Source organism: Siphateles boraxobius, unplaced genomic scaffold (assembly GCF_051911475.1).
Source record: "Siphateles boraxobius isolate OS27281-9 unplaced genomic scaffold, OSU_SipBor_1 126, whole genome shotgun sequence".
Taxonomy (NCBI): domain Eukaryota; kingdom Metazoa; phylum Chordata; class Actinopteri; order Cypriniformes; family Leuciscidae; genus Siphateles; species Siphateles boraxobius.
In genome coordinates, this window is record NW_027508729.1 from 155738 (window position 1) to 179526 (window position 23789).

At 44.8% G+C, this 23789-nt stretch overlaps 1 protein-coding gene across 1 annotated transcript in view; it reads right to left on the reverse strand.

Moving 5' to 3' along the window:
- Positions 1 to 803: 803 nt before the first annotated feature.
- The window catches only part of LOC143733617 (alpha-2,8-sialyltransferase 8F-like), a 41027-nt gene continuing 18041 nt past the window's right edge, over positions 804 to 23789 (reverse strand). Inside the window, exons 4-7 of the mRNA XM_077225146.1 lie at positions 17563 to 17707; positions 17346 to 17458; positions 13923 to 14000; positions 804 to 3088 (exon numbers count right to left, since the gene is read on the reverse strand). Of these exons, the coding sequence (XP_077081261.1) occupies positions 2596 to 3088; positions 13923 to 14000; positions 17346 to 17458; positions 17563 to 17707 (829 nt within the window). The 3' untranslated portion in view covers positions 804 to 2595. The remainder of the gene's footprint in view (positions 3089 to 13922; positions 14001 to 17345; positions 17459 to 17562; positions 17708 to 23789) is intronic.

Here is a 23789-nt window from a genome sequence, read left to right on the forward strand (position 1 = left end):
GCTTGTTAACATCAGGTGTCTTCAATAATGCTCAATCTCTCAATTATTCACTTAATTATCTCATTAACTTTAACACTGCTTCAGTGTTCATTTAACACTCAGCTCAGAGTTTAATTGGATCGCTTAAAATGACTTCCATGATGTTGAAGTTACATGAACAAATTATGTTTGTTTGACGAAACCCAGTTATGTGGAACCAGTGGAACCTGTTTACATAAAAAGGTTAAGTAAAGCCAACAAATCATTTTTTGAGTGTATTTAAACCGATTAGGGAAAAATGCTCTTTATGAAGGTTAAAATATCATAAATATGCAGATTTTAATATGTAAAAGCTGACTGATCACTGATGAGAATATTGCTTCAGGATAAATTTTATTTACAACACACACAAAAAATCCCATTTGTTTCTGGACAAGCAATTTTTTTACTTGGACAAGTGAATGACCGATTTACTTGTTCGAACGACAAGCACATGAAAAGCCTTAATGTTGAGCGCTGAGTTATATTTTATATAGTATTATGTTTATATGCCGAGCCAAAGTATAGTTTTTACACATCAGCCCAGTCTATTCTGTAAAGTTAGTGATACGCCGGGTCAAGGGTTTTTTTGCACATTAATCGGACAATAAATGTGGCACACCCATTTTTCCTCATGCACACCTAGAGACGCTTTTCTGGCTACGCTATCTGGGTCGTGTTTGTGAACACTTGATAATCGTTATTTTCTAAAATAAATTTAAATATAGGCCCAATAGTTAGAAAACACATCAAATACACGAAAAAATAGTCCACTATATTCCATATATGTTTGTAAAATATATTTATTTACATGACTTTTCACAAGTAAATAAACAAAAATCCCTTATATTAGAACCCTGAGTCAACTACCGGTAATCCAGATTTAGCAAAATTAAAGTAACAATCTAATTACATTCAGATTCACCAACGCAACAATACAATACAAACAATATAAACTATGACCTGAATGATTTAGGGGAATAAGACCCCTGAATGAATTCTGTACACCTAAACAATGATAAAATAAAAAGTATTTTATCTCATAAAAAAGGTTTTCACATTAATCATGGATTCGCTAAATCTTCCTCCCGGAGCAGAATTATCTAGTATAAAAGTCAACACTGATCTCCACACATAACAGTCATTTTACTTGTTTCATGTAATTTTTTTAAAAACCTTTTTTGATGTGGCGCATTGCTGTAACGGCTCAGTTCAAGCGTCTCTTGACTAAATTCAATAGTTTCTAAATAATCATGATTGAAAATTAGAAGGAATGATAAAATATGTAGAACAACATACTAACAGATCATGTCTCATGTAATAATCGCTCAAACTGAGAAAGCATGAGAGCAATTACATTTATCTCAGAAAAGTCATTCAATGACAATAAAATCATTAGACAGTTAGATAACTCAAAAGAGGAACATTTTGCACTATATTACATATTCATTATATATCACTCCCTACAGAAAAACGCGATTATGCGATCGCACAAAGCAATCAGCCAAAGTCCACATATTTGGCCTATACCGGAGTCGCATTTTTTTCAAATAAGCCGCACTTTCGCTGCATAAATTGCCAATTTGAGCTGGCATGATTTCATAAAAAGTCACATATAAATCTTAGCAGAAAGTTGAAGAAGAATTTTTTTTAACAATTAAATTGTTGAAGAATTTTTTTTAACAATTAAATTGTTGATATAAAAACTTAGATTTGTTTAGATTTAAATTAATTGCCCTGAAATGAATGTCGACCCATTATCTGAAAATCCATTACCAAGTGCTTGAATGGTCCTTCTGATACTGGTTTGTGGCTTATTGGTGTCAATGTTCCTTTCCTAACATTGTTCTTGGCACAAATTTCACAAGTGGCCAGAAAAAAAAGACTTTTAATTTCATTTCCCTTATTCAAAAACATGCGCATCATTACAATATGATCACATGCCTACGGGGTATTTTAGAGTTTCCATTTAACAGTAAGAGGGAGTGATTTCTTTTGAATGTTAGTTGCCCTTTTTGACACCTGTGTGTTGCTGTAACCTGTTTCATTAAACCTACTTTCACTGAAGAGATAGGCCGTATCGATATACATCGGGCCACTGCTACTTGGAGCGGCTGTATTTTGTATTTAATTAAAGAATAGATCAGTGGCGAGCGATGACTCCTTTAACCGGTTATAGATCAGTGGCGAGCGGTGATTAATCGGTTGTGCTGAAAGGCTCTGAAATCAGGCCGTGAGTGCAAAAACAGCATGTACGACAGTAACGTTAAATACAAGTGCTCCACAGCGACTGGGTCACTGTTTGACAAAAACGGAATTCCTGCATAGTGTGCCTTTAAAGCATCTTTTGTGTTTCCATGGTTTCTACTACAGAAGTAAAACTGGAAATTGAGGTTAACGCTGATATGACGTTTCTGACAGCCGGCGCAATGACACGGTCCATTACACTGGTTAAATATGGATTTCTCTGGATTTAAAAATTATTGGAAACGTTTGCTAAAATATATTTGAATCCAAAAATCTTATTGTGTCTTCAACAACCTGGGATAGTCCTCATGCGAACCCTATAATGCCACCCTATAAATGATTTTCTGGATCCGCCCCTGGTGAGGAGCAGGGCAGCAGGTGCAGTGTCAGCGCCCCCTGGCTGTGGAGCTGCAGTAGTCGCACAAACTCCTCCGGCATCTTGTGCATGCGGCGGCTTGGGCGCATCAGGTCGTAATAATGGTATGGAATCGGCTGCTCCTGCAGGTCGCTGTCGAACGGCCAGAATCCGTAAACGTGAACATGCTCACACATTTCCAGTGCAGTGCTGATTAAAAGGAACCCCGTGGAGAGGCGGACCTCCTGCAGGCCACGCCCCTTCCAGAACCGGTCCAGTGTCCGCAGGTAAGAGGGGCTGAAGAACATTACCGGCTGCTGAGGCCTGATTGGCTGGAGGACTTTGAGTGCTGTGATTGACACTGATGTGCAGATCGTGTAGGCGAAGGCAGGAATAATGAGGGGTGCGTTTCCGTACACACTGACCCGCTCCACCAATAGATCCGGATTCTTCGCCAGGTCTTTGTATCTACAGAAACACCATTTTTTAATAAACGCTAATGACAGAACACTAGATGATCACATATGTGTGCACCACGGAAAATATGCCTCTGTTCCCCATCTGTCAGTCACGACTACGTTACGTAACTAATGGGGTCTCACTTGGGAGCACACCATGTTTACATTTTTATACCCATGTCATTACACACATTTGGGTCCTCATTAACCATATATACACCCACGACGGTCTCCATTGTAAGCCCTGTCCCTACCACCCCGTTGGTTGGACAGCGATCACTGAGGGCTTACGTGGGGCGCTGTGTAGGTTACGACTAAAGGCCAATTTATACTTCTGCGCCGAGTGTACGCCATAGTGTACCGCGTAGCATACGCACAGACGTGTACCATACGCCGTACCCTTCGTCGTACCCTGATGCGCACCTACCTCAAAAATTTAACTACACGTCGAGACCACGCAGACCGCAAGATCTGTGATTGGTCGGCTTGGTACAGGGGCGATTACAGGATTTTATAAATGGGGGGGCACAGGGGGGACCAAGATCCAGTCAGGGGGGGCCCATGGGAAATCAGAAAATTCCAATGGAAATAAATACGTGTTTAGAAAATATTAAGCACGATTTAAAAAAAATCTTTGCAATGCTCAGTGACCTAATATAGATGGTATTAAATGTGGCACTGAACAAGAGCCTGAAAATCATTTTGTATTATACATGGATTGGACCACACAGTTTTGCTCTAATAAATAAAAAACATCCCCTAGGCATTATTTAGTTATTTAACATGCTTTATTCTCAACACAAACACTGAATGTGTGTGTGTGTGTGTGTGTGTGTGTGTGTGTGTGTATGTGTGTGTGTGTGTGTGTGTGTGTGTGTGTGTGTGTGTGTGTGTGTGTGTGTGTGTGTGTGTGTGTGTGTGTGTGTGTGTGTGTGTGTGTGTGTGTGTGTGTGTGTGTGTGTGTTGGCGAACGTTCTCTGCATGAAATCTGCATGTTGGTGGGCTTAAAGAAACCTTGGATGTCCTGTTGCGGTGTAAAAATAAACAAAAACCCATTCAGTATAAATTACACAGAGTTGTAATTATAGTGCCTTTAGTCTTTAAAACAAAAGATAAAGTAATATGTGGGTCATTCCTGGTAAGCGGTGACATTTTGGCTTCATAAATGTTGGGAAAAAAAGGGCATGATTTTCATGTTTTTAGCATTCTATCAAAATAGTGACATGTTTAACATATAGGTTTGATGTTTGACATATAGGTCAAGCTCAGGGACTCTATAATAATAATTATTGGTAGATTGTTCAGACACTGTCCATAAAAATATTCCACCCTGTTAGGGACATATACGTATATCACAACATGATAATAATGTAAATGTTAAACAATAATGAGCTTTTCTTGGATAGTATATGTCCCTTATGCCATCTTAGATTTTTTCTTCTTCTTGAAACAAGCAAAACAATTTTTGATGAATCGAATATGTTTAACATTCCACCCTTAGGTTTATAGATCTAACAGGGTGGAAAATTCTGAGCTAAGTTAGCCATAGCTCTTTGAGTGATCAACATTTAGCTAGCTAACCTTCTACAGATGAACAGAACTTTTAGAACCATGTCAGATTTGTTTTTACATTTTTTTTGATAGGACAAACATTCTCCATAACATAGCCTAACAGGGTGGAACTTTAAGGGTGGGACAAGCAGGATAACATTTCAAAAACTAAAAAAAAAGTTAGGAGTGAGAGCTGAAGCATACCTCAGTTTATACAGTTGAATTCCAGCAGGTAAAAGAAAAGAAATTTCACTTCTTGAAAATGGTCTCAAGGAAATTGCAGTTGGATTTGGAAGGCAAAAAAGTACATACTAACAGGGTGGAAGATGACTTCAGGGACGCAGTAATTGAAGAAAATTTTTAAGAAAAAGACCAATATTTCCACATGATTTATATATGTATGATTAGAGGCAATTTAGCCTAGTCTATAAAATAATTAAAAATATATTGAGGTTTTTGTCATTTCATGGTTTATATTTCTTGCAGAAGTTGATTACTGTGCACTGAGGACATGATATAATTGAATGCATACATCAATTAAAATTGTGTAAAATACAAAATAGTATTTTTAATGTAGGCCTATATTATCTCTGATTAAATGGTAAAGAATACTTAAATCTACAATTTAAGTCATTTATTATAAATATGTGACTCATTTGAGAGAAAATATGAGTAAATAAATCATTGGGACAGGAAAGTCACCGCATACCAGGAATGACCCATGTATCTATTTTGTAGACGCACTGCCGCAGAATAACACTGACAAGTCATCTGCCGAAATTACGTTAGCTAATCTAACGTTACTGGCTTGATCAGTCACATGAAAGTAATCAGACCAACATATGGTGCGATATTTCAAAATATATACTGTAATTGAGTGTGTATATACCATAAACAGTGACGTGTCGAGGTGTCTCTCTCTCTCTCCTAGGCTACTTTTGAAAAACGCGGACCTGTGATTCCGCTTTGCGAATCGCAAATCAACCAGTGATTGACAGCGCTCTGATCCAATGGCGTTGGGCATTGTCAGGTTGACAGTAAATCTAGCCCAATGATGTTGGGGGGGCACCAGGGGGGGCCAATCATATTACAGGGGGGGCCAGTGCCACCCCGTGCCCCCCTTCTAGACACGCCCCTGGCTTGGTAGCATCACGTTTCCTCCTACGCATTTCTGCCGTGTTCTTCAGCACTGCCCGCCATTTATACTACGCATTTGTAAATTCAGAAGTTCAGTAAAAAATTCAGTGATGAAAGATGGAAATGGACCAAGTGACCGAGCGATTGGTTGAAGAGGTGCAGAAATACAGCCATCTGTATGCTCTGTTTCAAGAATATAGAGATGCCAGTAATGGCCAATGAATATGTTTTAATTGAAGTGGTTATAATTTAATTTAGACATAGCAATCAATAAAATAATATTCTGAGAGCTTAAAATTAATCTGTAAAGTCATAATTAAAATCATATTTCGAATTGCATGGGAGCCAATGGGAGCTGAGCTCCCATAGAGAGAGGATGAGCTCCCATGAAAGCAGTAAAATCATACACCTGTTTTTTCCCCTTTCTTCTTCAATACGACAATTCACCATGACGTCACAACAATAATAGACGTTCCTCCGGATGGCAAAAGCCGAAGCGTTCCTATGGCAATACTAGTAAATTACTTGGAAGGGAGACCCACCGTCGGCAGTAGCCTAATCTACATTTCAACAGTTGATTCAAAAACAGACGTGGTGGAAATTCAGACATAGTTAACATGATCATTAGAGCTTAGATTCTCTGCCCGAGTCGGGCCGATATTTCCCATCACTATCCTCGGGCCGGGCCGGGCCTTTGATCTAGAGACGTGCACTCCCAACGCAAAAGAGTGCGGCGCGGGGGTAGATTTGATGGCCGAGTGCGAGCGCGGGCGTTAGAGATGCGCGGTTGGCGGTTATAGCCGCGGACTCCGCGGGTAAACCGCGGATCGGGCGGATGAAGTGACGAAAAAATATATTTTAATTAAATTCGGGCGGGTGGCGGGCGGTTTCTAGTCTCGCGGCTGTAATCAGTGCAGTTGGTGCAGATGGATGGCGGACGGATGATGAGTTTTGTGATGCGGTTGCAGATGAAATAATAGCCCATTCTCTATTGGGCGGTAATGCACTCACTCTGGGTGTGCGGTTGCGGGAGAATAAAACGATTCTTGGGACTCCCGAAACTAGAAATATCTATGAATAAAACATATAAAAACTAATACATTTTTATTCATCTGTTGCAGAAAAGCAACCAGAACATCTAAAACAAAATAGAAATGATTTACAGGCCACAGTTTCTTTTTATAACATGTTTGCAGCGTTGAGCATTGTAGCCAATCACAGACATACAGTATGTGTTGATTTCTTGAACGCAATGGCCAATCAGAAGCATTTAAAATAGACTCCCCTCACCGCTAAAAATTACTCGGTTACTCACGTAACCTCAGTTACATTTACATTTTACATTTACATTTATTCATTTAGCTGACGCTTTTATCCAAAGCGACTTACAATTGCTATATTTCAGAGGTCGCACGCCTCTGGAGCAACTAAGGGTTAAGTGTCTTGCTCAGGGACACATTGGTGTCTCACAGTGGATTCGAACCCGGGTCTCTTACAAGGCCAAAGGCATGTGTCTTATCCACTGCGCCATCACCACTCAGTTCCCTGAGTTAGGGAATGAGTATTGCGTAGCTATACACAGTGGGGGGGAAACTCCTTTTCCTCGATTTACTGAAGCCTTTATGTAAAGCGCATTTGCAGCTGCACAGCTAGAACATGAGCGTCTCGCTCGCTCATAGGCTGCGCTGCGTAAACTGCACATCCAATGGCGTGGGCGCCTCCGACGTGCGACCAATGAGATCACTCTGTGTCATACACGTCAAAGCCCACCAAGGGGGCGTGACCTCAGTCTATAATAGTCCCCGAATTCGCAATTATAGCAGGTTTAACGACTGAAGCGACAACTCGCCATGATAGTATAGTGCGGCTGGCTACGCAATACTCGTTCCCTAACTCAGGGAACAGAGGTTACGTGAGTAACCGAGTAGTTCCCTTTCGAACGGTCACTTCGTATTGCGTAGCTATACGCAGTGGGGACGCCATTCAAAACGACGCACTGAGTAACTGGCTGCCACTGCAACTCAGGACCCCTGAGCCTACAGAACAAGCCATAACTGCATGATTATGTATAAATAGACCAGACACCGTAAGGGCTTAAATAGTACACATCAGTTAGAATAAACCAACATACTACACCAATTAATCCAGACACTGTCGGGGTTATTAGTATATGAACATATAACCAGTCAAGTGGGTTTATATATGAAATTATAATCGGCCAAAGCGGGTTTGTATATGTATGAAATATAACCGGCAAAAGCGGGTTTTGTATATGTCATATAACCGGCAAAAAGCGGGTTATATATATATATATATATATATATATATATATATATATATATATATATATATATATATATATATATATATATATATATATATATATATATATATATATATATCCGCCACCGACGGATCTTAATCATACCGAAAGCACCTTCGCCTGCAGGGAAGGCACTTCCAGGGAAGGCACTTCCATATTATAGAAACTCATAAATGTGGAAGGCGAGGACCAGCCAGCCGCATCACAAATATCACTAATGGGAATGCCAGATGACCAAGCCCATGACGAGGCCATACCTCTGGTCAAATGGGCCTCGATACCTGTAGGGCAAACTTGACCCGCTGCGGTATAAGCCATGGAAATAGCATCCACTATCCATCTAGACAGTCTTTGCTTAGTGACTGGATCCCGCTTGGACCTACCACCAAAGCAAAAGACAAAAAGCTGTTCTGATTGTCTAAAAGATGCAGAAAGCTCCAGATAGATTCTCAGCACTCTGACAGGGCAGAGAAGATTAACCTCTCCATCTTCTGCAGAAGGAGGGAGGGCTGATAAAGTCACCACCTGTGCTCTGAACGGTGTTGATAGCACTTTAGGAACGTAACTGTGTCTGGGCTTAAGGATGACTCTGGAGTCATCAGGACCCAACCCAAACACGCAGGGATCACGGAGAGCGCCAGCAGATCTCCCACTCGCTTGATAGATGCCAACGCCATAAGGAGAGCGGTCTTTAGCGAGAGGGATTTAAGATCAACCGATTGGAGCGGTTCGAATGGTGAACCTTTCAGAGCCCCCAGGACCGTGGAGAGGTCCCAAGGCAGCACAGAGGTCTGGAGGGGTTCATTCTCCTCGCACCTTTCAGAAATCTTACGACCAGGTTGTTTCTTCCCAGTGACTGGCCAACAATCAGAACGTGATGTGCTGCTATGGCTGCCACATACACTTTGAGCGTGGACGGGGAGCGACCCGCGTCCAGCAGCTCCTGTAAGAATGAGAGAACCACAGATATCTCACATTGCATATCTCTTGATTTTTCGAACACCAGCCGGAAAAACCCGACCATTTTGAAGCATACAGGCACCGAGTCGACGGGGCCCTGGCTTCAGATATAGTGCTTACCCTGGGTATCCGTTGAGGGGCCAAACATGGAGGGCCCATAAATCGGGTCTCGGAGGCCACAATGTCCCGTTAGCCTGTGTGAGGAGGTCTTTCCTCAGTGGGACAGGCCATGGGATTGTGTCCGATAACTGAACCAGTTCCGGGAACCACGGTTTGGTTTTCCAGAGAGGGGCCACCAGAAGGACTGGGCACCCGCTCTCTCTGACCCGTTTGATGACTTGCGGAATCATCGAGACGGGGGGAAAGGCATAAAGAGGACGGTTGGGCCAGACATGGGCCAGCACGTCCGTGTCCTTCGAGAAGAACACTTTGCAATGGGTGTTGATTCTCGAGGCAAAAAGGTCGATATCGGCCTCGCCAAACACCATCCATATCAGACTGATCGTCTGTGGGTCCAGGGACCACTCGCCGAGGGGAGAGTTGCCCCGTGAAAGCATATCCGCACCCACATTCTGGACGGCCGGGATATGTGCTGCTCTCAGAGAGCTCAGGTTGGTTTGTGAACATCAGAGGAGGTCTCTCGCCATCGCATGCAGTTTTCCTGACCTGATGCCCCCCAGGCGATTTATGTAGGCCACCACTGACATATTGTCTGTGCGGACTAAGACGTGGTGACCTCTGAGGTTCGACAGAAATGCCCTCAGGGCCAACCCAACTGCTTTCATCTCTAGACAGCTGATATATAAGCTCTGCTCCGTGCTTGACCAGAGGCCAGATGCAGGCATGTCCTCGTGCAGCGCTCCCCAACCCAGGTTGGACGCATCTGTAAGAACCACTTTCCTCCTGGAAATTGTTCCCATTGTCACCCCCTCGTGGTACCAGTCCTTAGCCCGCCAGGGAATCAGGGTTCTTAAACAACCGTGATTTACCATAATACGTAAGCTTCCTGAATGCCATGCATGAGTTGGCACACGGCGTATCAGCCAGTGCTGCAGCGGGCACATGCGCAGTAATCCCATGCGGAGTACTTTTGATGCTGCTGCCATGAGACCAAGCAGTTTTTGAAGCCCGTGCTTGCGTGCTCTGAAAGTGCTCTGGTGTGAGTCGCGCTGTCATAGCTCTCGAGTCTAAAACTGTGCCCAGAAAGATCACACTCTGGTTGGGGGTTAGTTTGCTTTTTGAAACATTGATTGTGAAACCCAGGCAATTTAGATGGCCGAGAATCAAATCCCTGTGAGCTAATAGCTCGATTCTTGACTGTGCCGGCACCAGCCAGTCTTCGAGATAATTTAACACACGCACTCCCTGATGTCTCAGAGGAGAAAGCGCTGCATCCACACACTTCGTGAATGTATGGGGTGCCAACGATAGACCGAACGGCAGAACGGTGTATTGATAAGCCTGGCCCTTTGAAGGCGAATCCCGAGAATGGCCTGTGACGAGGATTTATTTGAATGGGAAAGTAAGCATCTTTCAGATCCATTGTGACAAACCAATCCCCCGGGCGCACTTGCGCGAGGATATGTTTGATAGTTAACATTTTTAATGGCACTCTCATGAGAGCTTTGTTCAAATGTCTCAAATCTAGAATGGGTCTGAGACCGGTGTATTTTTTCGGAATCAGAAAATAGCGTCTGTAAAAACCTGTATGTTTTAGCGCGGGGGGGACTAATTCTATCGCCACTTTTGCCAATAGATTCTGTACTTCGGTGCGAAGCACGTGACCCACGTTGCTTCTCACAGAAGTCTCGAGAACCGCCTGAAATTTCGGGGGTCTGCGAGCGAATTGGAGCGAGTAACCTCGCTTTATAGTGTTTATGACCCAACTCGACACATCGGGGATAGCTTGCCAGGCTAAAACCCGTGTGGCTAGGGCTTGACACACTGATTGGGGCTGTTCGCCTAACGTGGGGGGACCTGATACCCTTATATTGTGATTTGTGCACACATTGAGTATTGGACTGGCTGTACAAGCATTTGCATGTGGGGAAGTCACTGTTACAACGGGGGAGGGGCCGCCTGGTGAAGGGGGACCACGAACCCATGTGTTGTGTTTTTCAAACATGCTCTTTTTGTGCTTTATTTGGGTCGCCGTGAAAATGGTGTTTGTTTGCAAAGAGGTGCTTACTGTTGCGGGCCTGTGTGCAGTAATAAAATCCCCAGCCGCCTGAACTGAACAGGGGGCTGTGGGAAGTCTTGTTGGCTTCTTTGAGGGTGGTCAGGCGAGCGCGGGACCCGTGCCCTCTCTCTTTCCCCTGCGTTTGCTGACTTTGACTGACTTTGGCGGCGCCGTGTGGGGCGCGGCGCTTGGTCTCGGGCCTTGGCGCCGGTAAACGCTTGGCTGCTCTTGGCTGGCGCTGGGCATCAGCCGCAGGGCGGGGCTGAGAGGCCTGTTTCACCGGCTTTGCTGGTCGAGGCGTCGACGGGGCTGGCTTGTGAGCGCTGGAAGTGACGCATGGCTTGGGACGCTTTCTGTGCCTCGGTGTATCTCTTCGAGAACCCCTTCACTGCCGGGCCGAAGAAAAAAAATGGTCGGGCCTTGGGCTCATAATTACAGTTAATGTGTCGGGCCGGGAAGCGCAAAGAAGACATCATGCACTACTTTTGATGACGTCCTCTCGCTTTAACCTCCTCACCCACAGGTTCAGCTGGATAGATTTACTTTTTTTCTGAAGGAAATCGATAAAACCCTACACCTTTTGTTGTATATCTGGCGGCGCAACACCAAACACAACACGTTTTCGCCATTGTTTCAACTTTGATCAACAACAATGATTTTAACTATGTAACCGTTTACAGCCAGCTGGATCTCTTCAGTTGGTCAGTAGAAGCGGCTCGAGTTCTGCCACCCGGAATTATCTTGGTGCCTATTGTTTACAAACATTCTAAAATGCCCTATATATCGAGGCATATTTATGTTAACCCTTTCACATGTAAATGTAAAATATTCTAACTGACTCCCAGCGTGAGTTTTTCGAGGCGACCGTTATTTAGAACCTGTGACTTTAATGTTTCCATGGTGACGCATCATTGCTTGTCACGTGACACAGCGCAGCCACAACACAGCACTAAATGAATGATGATCTGCTTTTATGTAATTTTTCCTTTCTTATTCAAAATATTCACAAATGTAGTAGCTATAGCATGAAACACATTACAATTGTCAAATATGTGCGAGTGGATGTGTTTAAACACCTTTATAACGATCGCGTTAGTTGAGCTGTATGCACGATGGGCGGCGCCATGTTAGTTTGTGCCACAGTTCAGAGAATCGGATCTGTTGTATTTACAAGATATCAATTCGTCTACTTCTCACGAAATACATGAAAGTAAGTGGCCGGTGAACTGGGAGAAGAATAGGGTAAAATGTAAAGCTACTTACACAATGTGTATCTGATATGAATAAAAGGTGTCGTCTTATTATAATGGAAAGGGTTATTATTGCCGCTTCCATAGACGTCACATCAGTGTGTATTTTACAAACTCAAAATCCTTGTTTTGCTAGAACTTATGTGTATTTAAATGTTTGAAACCTAAAATAAACATTATGTGGTTGAAAACACTCAATAGTTGTGATTGTGATATATGACAGCACTGAGCGCGTCCGTCTCTGGCTTAGCGCCAGCCAACGCGTGAAAGCACATTTGAATTTAGCAGTTGATCACGTGATGCACCGACCGTTCTAATCACACAGGTGTGATACTACATGCGAAAAGGTAAACAGCCTAAAAGAAACATGTTTTCCAAAAGACCGTATTTGGGGGTAATCCATCAGCCGGAAACTGAAGCTTCGCGGGGGCGCCATTGTAGCAGACCATCACCTGCGGTTATCATTCCATTGACTCCCATTCATTTTGGCGCCAGTTTGACAGCGAATAACTTTATATCTTGTGCGTCCAAAGACTTAATTTGTCCGTTATTTATTTCTAAAGAAACACAACAATGTAAGGCTCCATTACTTTGTATCTTACGTTATGGCCCCGTAGAAGCCGTTTTTGTAACAATAGGCTAACGATTGCGTTATAACCACGCGACTCTGTCGCACAATAGAGACATTACCGTATAGACAGGAGGAGAAGCTCGCAGGCAATCTTTTACTGTCTATGAGGCAATCGGGGGGACATAGAGGCATAAAGTCAAGGGAGAAGCCCATAGATAGAGAGTACATAAAAGCAACAGGACAAAATATTTCAACAACTTGTTTGAGGAATTAGGTGATTCAGATTTGTTTGGGACAGCTACTAGAAGATTTACAACTGTCAGACTGTCGTCAAGCTCAGTTTGAGCCTGCGCAGTCGCTCAGCCATCAGGAAGGAAGTGCAATAATCGGGCTTCATTTTTCTCCGTTGAAATCAATGGGGTCTCTGTGTCCATTTCTTTTACTGTCTATGGTATTCGGGCTACTGCTATAGGCACATTTAGGCTGCCTGAATGCAGCATGTTGAACCTCACCACCAAGCCACTAGGGGGCACAGGAGCACACTATCATTTTTTGAACTTGCGAACGTCAACCCTTTTAGAAGGGTTTGAGGACAACAAAGTCATACCATTAGTAGCAACAGGGTGATATAAGATGGTTTATTATTGTCATCTCTCTACTCTTGTATTAATAAACGTTGAACTCAAAAGAATGAAGTGCAGTGTTAAGCAATGTATTTATCTCACAAACCGCGCCTTCTCATAGGCTACTTTTTTTATTTTTTTAAAGAGACCCCCACAAAGATGAAATCATAATTCGAACCCTGATTAAAATGATAATCAAAGCTGTGAGGTTTTTTTTTCTGTGTGTGTGTGTGTGTGTGTGTACACTGACCGAAGCTGACTGGGGTTGATGGTTACCAGATCTGTCTTCAGTCCAACATCACTGTCATTAACTGTTGCCAAATTAAACCTGAAAGAGAGAGAAAACATCATATTAACATTTACATTTATGCATTTGGCAGACGCTTTTATCTAAAGCGACTTACATTGCATTTCAAGTGGGGGTTAAAGTGGGCCGGAACCTCAGCTAAATAAATAAATAAATAAATTCATGAATACCTATAAAAGCGCGGTGGTATAGGCTATTGTTAAAAAAAAAATATTGCGTGCACCGTCAAATTGCAGCCAGTCTGGAGCTCTTTCTGATGTAGTCCTTCCGCCGTTCCGTGTCAAATCAAAACGTATTTTCAATTCCCCTGGCCAAGCGTTCACAAACACACTTCCCAACGTTATGTTCTCCGTCACGGTTCTCCTGCCTGATTAGAGGACATCTACGCCGGTTCATGCATCCAGACCAAGCGGCAACCTCCCTGTCTCTCTCTTGAAACCAACACGGAAGTGAATTAAACTGCAATTCATCGGCTGGCCGCTTGAGGCTGGCAGCAAGACTGAGTCAAATCTGTATCTCCCCCATCTTAATATGGCCAACTATACAGCAGAAAACATTTTTTACAGCCTGATGCAAAAAGTAGTTTTGGTCTATATAGCTAATTTCGCCCTTCGTGACTACTGTGAGGGGGGTGAACTTTCATCCGTTTAAATTATATTAAGCCTTAAAATGCTGCATAATCAAGGGCGTGGCCACTTGAGTGACAGGTGGATTGCCGCTGCTGTCTCTAGCCGTTTGTCTGCTCTCTGTTAGCGTCACTTCACCTCAGCAGATTTCAGCTGCTGAACTTTCAGCTGCTGATACCTTCGTCCACGCTGTTGGATTCCGTCGTTGTCGAGTATCGAAAGAACAACCAGCGCTGTTTTTCAGTTGTTTTCCTCTGTGAACATGCAATCATGGTTGTCTGACAATTTTGTTGCTTTTTGGAGTTCAGATTTAAAAACGTCTAAGATATAGACCCCCCATCTCCGTCCCTTAAATGAGCGTGGATTTCTAGTGCATTTACTTGAACTTCTTAGGTAATATCCATCAGAATTTAAAATGGACTGAATAAAGCTCTCTACGAACTTGACGTGCGATGCCGTGCTGACTGACATGTATGCGCATGAATCACTGTCACACACACGCTCAGAGCAAATATTGTAAGTTACTGCATTATAATACATTTTTATCTAGCAGAATAATAATGCATCACAATACACATAGTCTCACGTTTAGTTATGTCTTTTAACTATTATAGTATTTCGAAGGGCAAAAACATGAACTTTAACTATTGGCTTTAGGCCTACTTTAAGTCAGATGTCACTTTAGCGCGAGACCAGCAAACTTGATCACGTCGAGCTAGCCGGGCGTAGTTTCAGCATCCAGGCACCTTAACTCCACCCAAAACCCACCTTTTTGCCCATTTTTGTTTATCCGGGAGTGATGCGCGGTGACACGCTGCAAATATGGCAACGGCCGACTCCGCCCACTTTAGGCTTCAAAAACGCTCTTCAGAAACCTACGGGTGATGTCATGGAAAATACGTCCATATTTTTTTACAGTCTATGATCCAGACAGAGTCCTTCCTCTCCTCCCCGCTGAACACCAGCGAATAGAAATGCGTGAAATGGACTCATGGTGTTGAGGGCGGTAATGTTAGTTTTAGGTTCGATATTCCATGAAAGTGCGTATCTATACAACGAATGTTATTTCTCGTGCCATTTATACGGCAACAATAGTTTTTGTGTGCATATGATACGCACTTTATGGAGTGTAATACGCACGCACTCCCCACCCCTAATCCCAACCAAAGGGTTTTCAGTGTGTAGCATATGCACGCAAAAAACCTTTTTGGCGTATAAATGGCACAAGAAATAACATTTGTGGTATAGATACGCACTTTCATGAGATTGTGTTGGATATTCACTGGACATTTGTTTTCCTTGCCAATGTTCTATAAGGGTCGGCAGTCTTACAAAGATATCAATAGCAGGATTAGTTTTAACATTATTTAACCATTGCATATCGACATGAAATATTAACTCAAAATCACCTACGTGCGTTAATGCTGCATATTTGTAGAATATAAAATGCTTTGACGCGTTCCCACAGCACATGATGCCGAATGTCTGCCAATTACAACAAATTCGGTAAACGTAGCCTATAATTTGTATTATTTAATATTAGCCTACTTTTAACATTTAAAAACAGATGTCTTCAAATTCCAAAGCTTGTAAGGTTCCTATTGGCAACTTACTTAGGCTACAGCTTTCCTGGTAGCCTCGAGTAAATCAAATTGTCTCAGAAAATGATTCATAAAACATATAAATATAAGTTGAGCCTATGTTTACTTTCTTCATTGACACAGACGAAAATGAAAAGACTATCAGTCAAAGTTCAGCTTTAGGAGAGGAAGAAATAGGGCAGGATAAGGAGACAGAGAGAAAAAGAGTGATGAAGATGAGGAGAGAAGGTATTGACAAATAATCTAATGCCAACTGACACCGTTTTAAAGCTATTTCTTTTTCTATTTTTTTGGCCTTCAAAAGTCTAAAAATGGTGATATAGCTAGGTCAGAGAAATCCAAATTTTCTCGGGGGAGCATGCCCCCGAAACCCCCTAACATTTACATTTTAATTTATGTTGTGAAAAACATTCTTGTGTTACACATTACGGTGTTCAGAAATTTTAACATGGTATCGTCATCATATCATGGTAGATGTAAATGGACAAAAATAAAAACATTAAAATATCAAATAAATAAGTATTGTGATAGTGTAAGGATCCACTGAAGGCAAGTTGTAGATAGAACCCAAGTGCAGTTTATTGATAACATTTAACAAAACAAAAACATGGTGTGGCATGAAAAACTCAAAATCAAGACATGAACATGAACGTAGACTTACAAACAGCGGACAACAGGAAACAATACTTGACCAAGACACATGGCAAACATGAGGACTTAAATACACAGACTAATGAAAAGGGACACCTGTGAACAATGAACAGACGATTAACCAATGACAAGACACATGGCAGGATCACATGACAAACAGGGAATCACATGACCGACATGGAACGTGACATGAACAAACCAAAACGTGAAAGAGACAAGACCAAATCGTGACAGATACTTAAGTTGGTGACACTCTTGTCCCAAAAAGTATTGCGATACTCAATATGTTGTCCTATGGCGAGTCATTTTCCCTGTTGCACCTACACAAAGTTTAAGGCTTCCTCCACCTGCCAATCCCACTTTAACCACTGATTTCAAGGTACACATTTTACATTCTTATCAGTTCTCATATTAACAGGAAGGATGGATGAATACTGATGGATGTGTTGTGGTTAATGTAGGAGGAAGGAATGATGGGATGTGTTTACCGTATGACAAAGTCTGTGTTGTCAATCTCACGTCCACAGCTGCTGTTTTTCAAAATCCCACTGCTGCCGACCACAGCACACCGGCCCAGACGCCGACCGGACCAGGGGAAGTCCTGCACACACACACACACACATAGTTAGATTTTTGCAATTTTTTTGAATGAAAGATCACACACACACACACAAAAACACACTCATAGACAAACCACACACACACCTCAGGCAGCATACTGTGAAGTGCTGCATTAATTGTGTATGTTTTTGTTGGGCTTGTTTCATATTGGATGGATTGATTGATGGCTGTGTTGCGTTGGGTGAGGATGAATGATCCTGTGGCGTTACAACAAAACTGCAGCCTGATTCTGTCATAAACACATAGAGAGAAGAGTTTATGAGCATTAATATCACATAAGCAACTTTATCAGTGTCATCTCTGTTAAAACGACCCACGTCAGTATGCTAAGCTTTATTGTTTGAACAGTTTTAACAGCTTGTCTCTTTAAACACTGTCTCAGAACAATAATGTTATGTTTTTTTAGAAAGCTGCCACATTATACTGCGTTCACACCTAACGCGAATTGAGCATCAAGTTCGCTTCTATCGCGTCTAGTTGGACGCTTGAACATTTTGAATCCACTCTCGCGTCCAAAGTGAATTTGAGGAGCTGCGCCTGGATGACGGCCGCTTTCAGCAGTACTTCCGCCTGTTCCGCGCCCAGTTTGCTGACCTGTTGTCCCGCATCGGATCGAGGATCACCCTGCCTCCAGGACACCAACTACAAGTGCTCTACCTCAGCTGCGTTTTTCACATTACTTCACCACGTGAGAGCAGCAAGCCAAGCGGGCTCCTGATTGGTTAAGGTGGCGCGAACAGACGCCAAAGTTCAGATTTTTCAACTCGGGCGTCAGACGCCAATTCACTTCAAACACGTGAATGCACAAAAAGCAAATGAGGCGAAATCGCGTCCATCGCGCCGCAGGACCTCCAGACGCCCATCAATGCATCTTTACATTTACTTAACATGGATATCACTCGCTCCAGATGCTCAATTCGCGTTCGGTGTGAATGCAGCATTCAGTTTTTCACAATTGCTAAAACACAATTCTTGAAATCTTCACCCATTTCTCACAGCATTAAAGAGACAGAGAAATCTTCAAACTATATTCACAAAACCCCTGACTCTTCTGGCAGAATCAAACAATCGGCTCAAAACCATTTCACCTGTACTCAAGGAATGCAGATCATTCAGATCATACACACATCAGTCAATATATAAACATTAGATCATTAATTAGACTACATAAAAAATGGAGAACAGCATGAGGGTACAGAAAAAAAATTAGATTGTATACAGTAAATAAAATATACAATTACATAAAAAACTACAGCAATCTAATATAGTAATTGCAAATAGTAAGGAGAAAATATTAAGTACTGTATGAATGTTACATGTTACTATGTATAATCCAAGAAACGAAGAACAGGACATGGTATGAATAACTAGATACATTTAATTAACACAAGGAGCAAGAGCATACATACAAACTACTTCACATTAAATACTGGACAAGGAACTGAGGAAAAATTGGTCTTATATACACAGGGAAAACAAAAGGAGCTAAATGAAACGCAAGTGAAACTAATTAATAACTTTGGGAGCAAACTGGCACTCACTAGAAAACTAGATCAAATTACGATGACAGGTCACACAATCAAACAGGACTACATTACATTAGTCCCAGGGGCCATGGTGGAGGCTTGGCTGTTGACACTAAGGGGACGATGGACAGAGATGGAGCCGATGGAAGTGGAGCCCTACGTGCAGACAAAAAGCCAGCGAGGACGGGCAACACTGATGGTCCTGGAGGCTGAGGCGGAGCCGCCGTGATGAGCATCAGAACTGGATCCAGGCCATCAAAAGGGCTGAGGTGAAGCCGTTGGGACTAAGGGCCAAGGTGGAGCCGGATCCAGGTGGAGCCGAAGGGGTGAAGAGACTGAGTGCAGCGGATGGCTCGGAAGTACATGGTGCAGACAAGGCGACATCTGACCAAGGCGGAGCCAGAACCAGAGTGACGAGGGAGCCCAGTGAAGCCGCAAGGATGATGGTTTCTGGTGGGGCCGAGGGAGGGAAGAGCCAAGGTGGAGTTGACAGGCCGAGGTGGAGTGATGTGATTAGCGGCTGGAGGCGGAGCCGAGGGATCCACACAGTGGAGTGGTGTCAGAGGAGGATCCAAGGTGCTGAAAGGAACCAGCAGAGGCGGGGCTGAGGAACTGGCTGTTATAGGATAAGGCAGCGGGAGAGGGACGCTGCACAGGAACTCTGGAGACACAGGAGACTTTGAGCTGGGCGGAACAAGCGGAGACACAACAGACTGGGCGGGGACGGGAGAACCAAAGAGACATTCTCTTTCAAATCATCATAAAACTGTCCAGAGGCCAGGCACAACTAATCCTCATTGGCAGGGGTCAGAATCGGAATCAGTTTTATTTGCCATGTGTGCGCAAACACTGTTATAAAAGTGCACAGAACCGACTCAATACAGATGAGTAAAACTATCATCTGTGCCTGTGGCAGGTTGAACTTCTTCAGTTGACAAAATAAGTACAACCTCTGCTGGGCCTTTATCACAATGGAATCAATGTGATTGTAGATGATGGTGCCGAGGAACCTGAATAACTTCACTGCAGCAACAGTGCACAGTGCAAGGACCGACTCCGGGCAGGTGTTCCTTAGTCATTAATGCTTTGTATGGAAAAACACACAAATGTGTGAGGGTAGTGTAACAAGTAGAATTATGTACTGCTCCTCAGAGGCGGAACACACTCTCTCACTCCCTTACTGATGAGTGGGCAGTAGGTATGAGGAGAGTGAGCTGTGAACAACGCATGTATGTGTGTAAAGCATGTTTTATATTTATGTTGCTCTTACCCTGTTTTATTTCTATGCAGTAACACAGTCGTTAGTGGAGTGTTTTTCAAACTGCCACATGTGTGCTACAAGCATTCAGGCAAGCTGTCCGGCCCCTCTGTGTAAAGCGTTACAAGCCAGATTTACAACGTCTCTCGTGTGTGTTGTAATGTCTGTCTGTGTTCCCCCGGTCTTTGTGCTTTTGGTTCAGTCCTGTTCAGTTTTCCCGCTCCTCGTTTGTGTTCATGTATACCACGCCCCCTTGTTATCTTGTTTAGCTTGTTTGGCCTTGTATTTAAGCCCTGTGTTTCAGTCCAGTCTTTGTGAGTTCTTAATAATGTTGTTGTTGTACCTTGATGTTGGTGGTTCTGTTCCTTAGTCTTGTGCCCTAGCCAGTGTCTTTATGTAGTTTGAGTTTATTAAATAAAGTGTGCTGCAATTGGATCCTGCTTCCTCCTTGCTTCCACCTCATCGTGACAGAAGAACTCACCGCCAATGGATCCAGCAGTTGTTAGCAACCAGGTACTAAGAAGATTTCTAGCCTCTATGTTTCAGGATGGCCAGCGGATCGAGAAGTATGTGAGGGACTTTTTGAACTGCTGCCATCTGGGATCGCTGAATGACATTGAGCTCATGGACCTGTTCTGGAGCAGGCTGGATGCGGATATCGCGCAACTGATGCCGGATGATTATACCGGTTGGACCCTAGAGGGATATATTGACCTGGCCCTTTACTTGGGGGGTTCGGCATCTACGGTGGGCTTGGCTGATGAAGCACCCTGCCAGTTCACAGTATCCCTGGAGCCTATCCACGTCCCGCCTGTCCAGCCAGAGCCCGTCCAGCCAGAGCCCGTCCAGCCAGAGCCCGTCCAGCCAGAGCCCGTCCAGCCAGAGACCGTCCAGCCAGAGACCGTCCAGCCAGAGACCGTCCAGCCAGAGACCGTCCAGCCAGAGACCGTCCAGCCAGAGACCGTCCAGCCAGAGACCGTCCAGCCAGAGACCGTCCAGCCAGAGACCGTCCAGCCAGAGACCGTCCAGCCAGAGACCGTCCAGCCAGAGACCGTCCAGCCAGAGACCGTCCAGCCAGAGACCGTCCAGCCAGAGACCGTCCAGCCAGAGACCGTTCTCGTCACGTCTTCCCAGTCAGAGACTGATCACGCCACGCATGCGCCGCCTGAGCCCTCAGTGACCGCAACACTGGCCATTATGGCCACAGCCATGTGGTGTGTGTGGGCTACGCACACACTTGAGCCGGTGTCCGCTGATCCTGCGCCAGAGCCCGCTGATCCTGCGCCAGAGCCCGCTGATCCTGCGCCAGAGCCCGCTGATCCTGCGCCAGAGCCCGCTGATCCTGCGCCAGAGCCCGCAGATCCTGCGCCAGAGCCCGCTGATCCTGCACCAGAGCCCGCTGATCCTGCGCCAGTCCTGTTCAGCCCAGAGTTTCCTTCACCGCTGGTCCTGCCCAGCCTAAAGCCCTCTTCACCGCTGGTTCTGCCTCTTTCTCCTGAGCCGGTGCCTTCTCCAGGCTACGACCCCGTAGCTACCCCCAAGAATTTTTTGGGGGGGGGCAGTAGGCCACCACCATGGCCACCCGAAGGGTCCTCTCCAGCATGGCCGCCCGAAGGGTCTTCACCGCCGTGGCCGCCCGAAGGGTCTTCACCGCCGTGGCCGCCCGAAGGGTCTTCACCGCCGTGGCCGCCCGAAGGGTCTTCACCGCCGTGGCCGCCCGAAGGGTCTTCACCGCCGTGGCCGCCCGAAAGGTCTTCACCGCCGTGGCCGCCCGAAGGGTCTTCACCGCCGTGGCCGCCCGAGGGGTCTTCACCGCCGTGGCCGCCCGAAGGGTCTTCACCGCCGTGGCCGCCCGAGGGGTCTTCACCGCCGTGGCCGCCAAAGGGGTCTTCACCGCCCTGGACGCCCGAGGGTCCGACAGCTCCGCCCTGGACGCCCGAAGGGTCTGCTCCGCCCTGGACGCCCGAGGGTCCGACAGCTCCGCCCTGAACGCCCGAGGGTCCGACAGCTCCGCCCTGGACGCCCGAGGGTCCGACAGCTCCGCCCTGGACGCCCGAGGGTCCGACAGCTCCGCCCTGGACGCCCGAGGGTCCGACAGCTCCGCCCTGGACGCCCGAGGGTCCGACAGCTTCGCCCTGGATGCCCGAGGGTCCACAGCCTGCTCCGCCCTGGTCACGCCCTCAGCCTGCTCCGCCGTGGCCTCGCCCTCAGCCTGCTCCGTCGTGGACACGCCCACAGCCTGCTCCGCCCTGGCAGTCTGTTCGTCCAGCTCCGCCCATGTTCCATGGCCCAGGTCCGCCATCGCAAGACCCCGGTCCCGTTCCCTGCACGGACCTGGCCCGCCATCCCTCCCCCGGGACCGCCTCCGCTCCACCACCCTCCCGAACTATGTCTCTAGTTTTGATGGGCGTCGGGAGCCGCCCATAGAGGGGGGGCTATGTTGTAATGTCTGTCTGTGTTCCCCCGGTCTTTGTGCTTTTGGTTCAGTCCTGTTCAGTTTTCCCGCTCCTCGTTTGTGTTCATGTATACCACGCCCCCTTGTTATCTTGTTTAGCTTGTTTGGCCTTGTATTTAAGCCCTGTGTTTCAGTCCAGTCTTTGTGAGTTCTTAATAATGTTGTTGTTGTACCTTGATGTTGGTGGTTCTGTTCCTTAGTCTTGTGCCCTAGCCAGTGTCTTTATGTAGTTTGAGTTTATTAAATAAAGTGTGCTGCAATTGGATCCTGCTTCCTCCTTGCTTCCACCTCATCGTGACAGAGTGGTCCTCCAGGTCACAATTTTCCTGCTCTAAACAAGGCAGGCAGAAGGCTTGTAAGTCCATTGTTGTTTCACTGATTTAAATTTGTCTAAGTCCAGCATTCTGTTGCATGCTGCTATGTATTATCCAAAGAATGAAGAACGGGACATGGAGTGAATAAGTAGATGCATTTCATTAACACAGCGCGAGCGCATACATCAAAACAACTAGCATAACATGAAATACTGGACAAGGAAACTAGACCAATTAACAATAACGGGAAACAGGCAAACAGGAACAGGGAAAACCAAACTAAAACACCATGAAACTAAGCCTAGTATAGTTTTGAATGCCAGTATATACAGCACTTGCAAACTGTAAAATTGCAGTAGTACAAATGCCAAAGTCCAAAAGGTCAAAGAAAACTCTAAATGAAAAGCATGTTACAGTATACTCAAAACGTCAATGAGAGATTCTCATTCTGCCTCAGCATCATGTTTTTGTGTTGGGTCTGACCTGATGACTTTGTCCATGTTTTGAATGTGCTTTTCTTTTGTTTTATTACTGTGGCTGTGATTTTAATTTGTGGGATTTCTTTCTAGGTGCTGGGTGCTCGCATACTAGCCTGCTCTTCACAGAGGAAGCTCCTCAGTCCCTGCAGCGACGGTGCAATTTCTTTTTCTATCATTTGTTTTCATGGTTTAACCATGTTCTCATTCAGAAAACACACACATAATATTATTAACTCAAGTTTAACTCAATGTTTACACATGGATACACGTGTGCTCTTT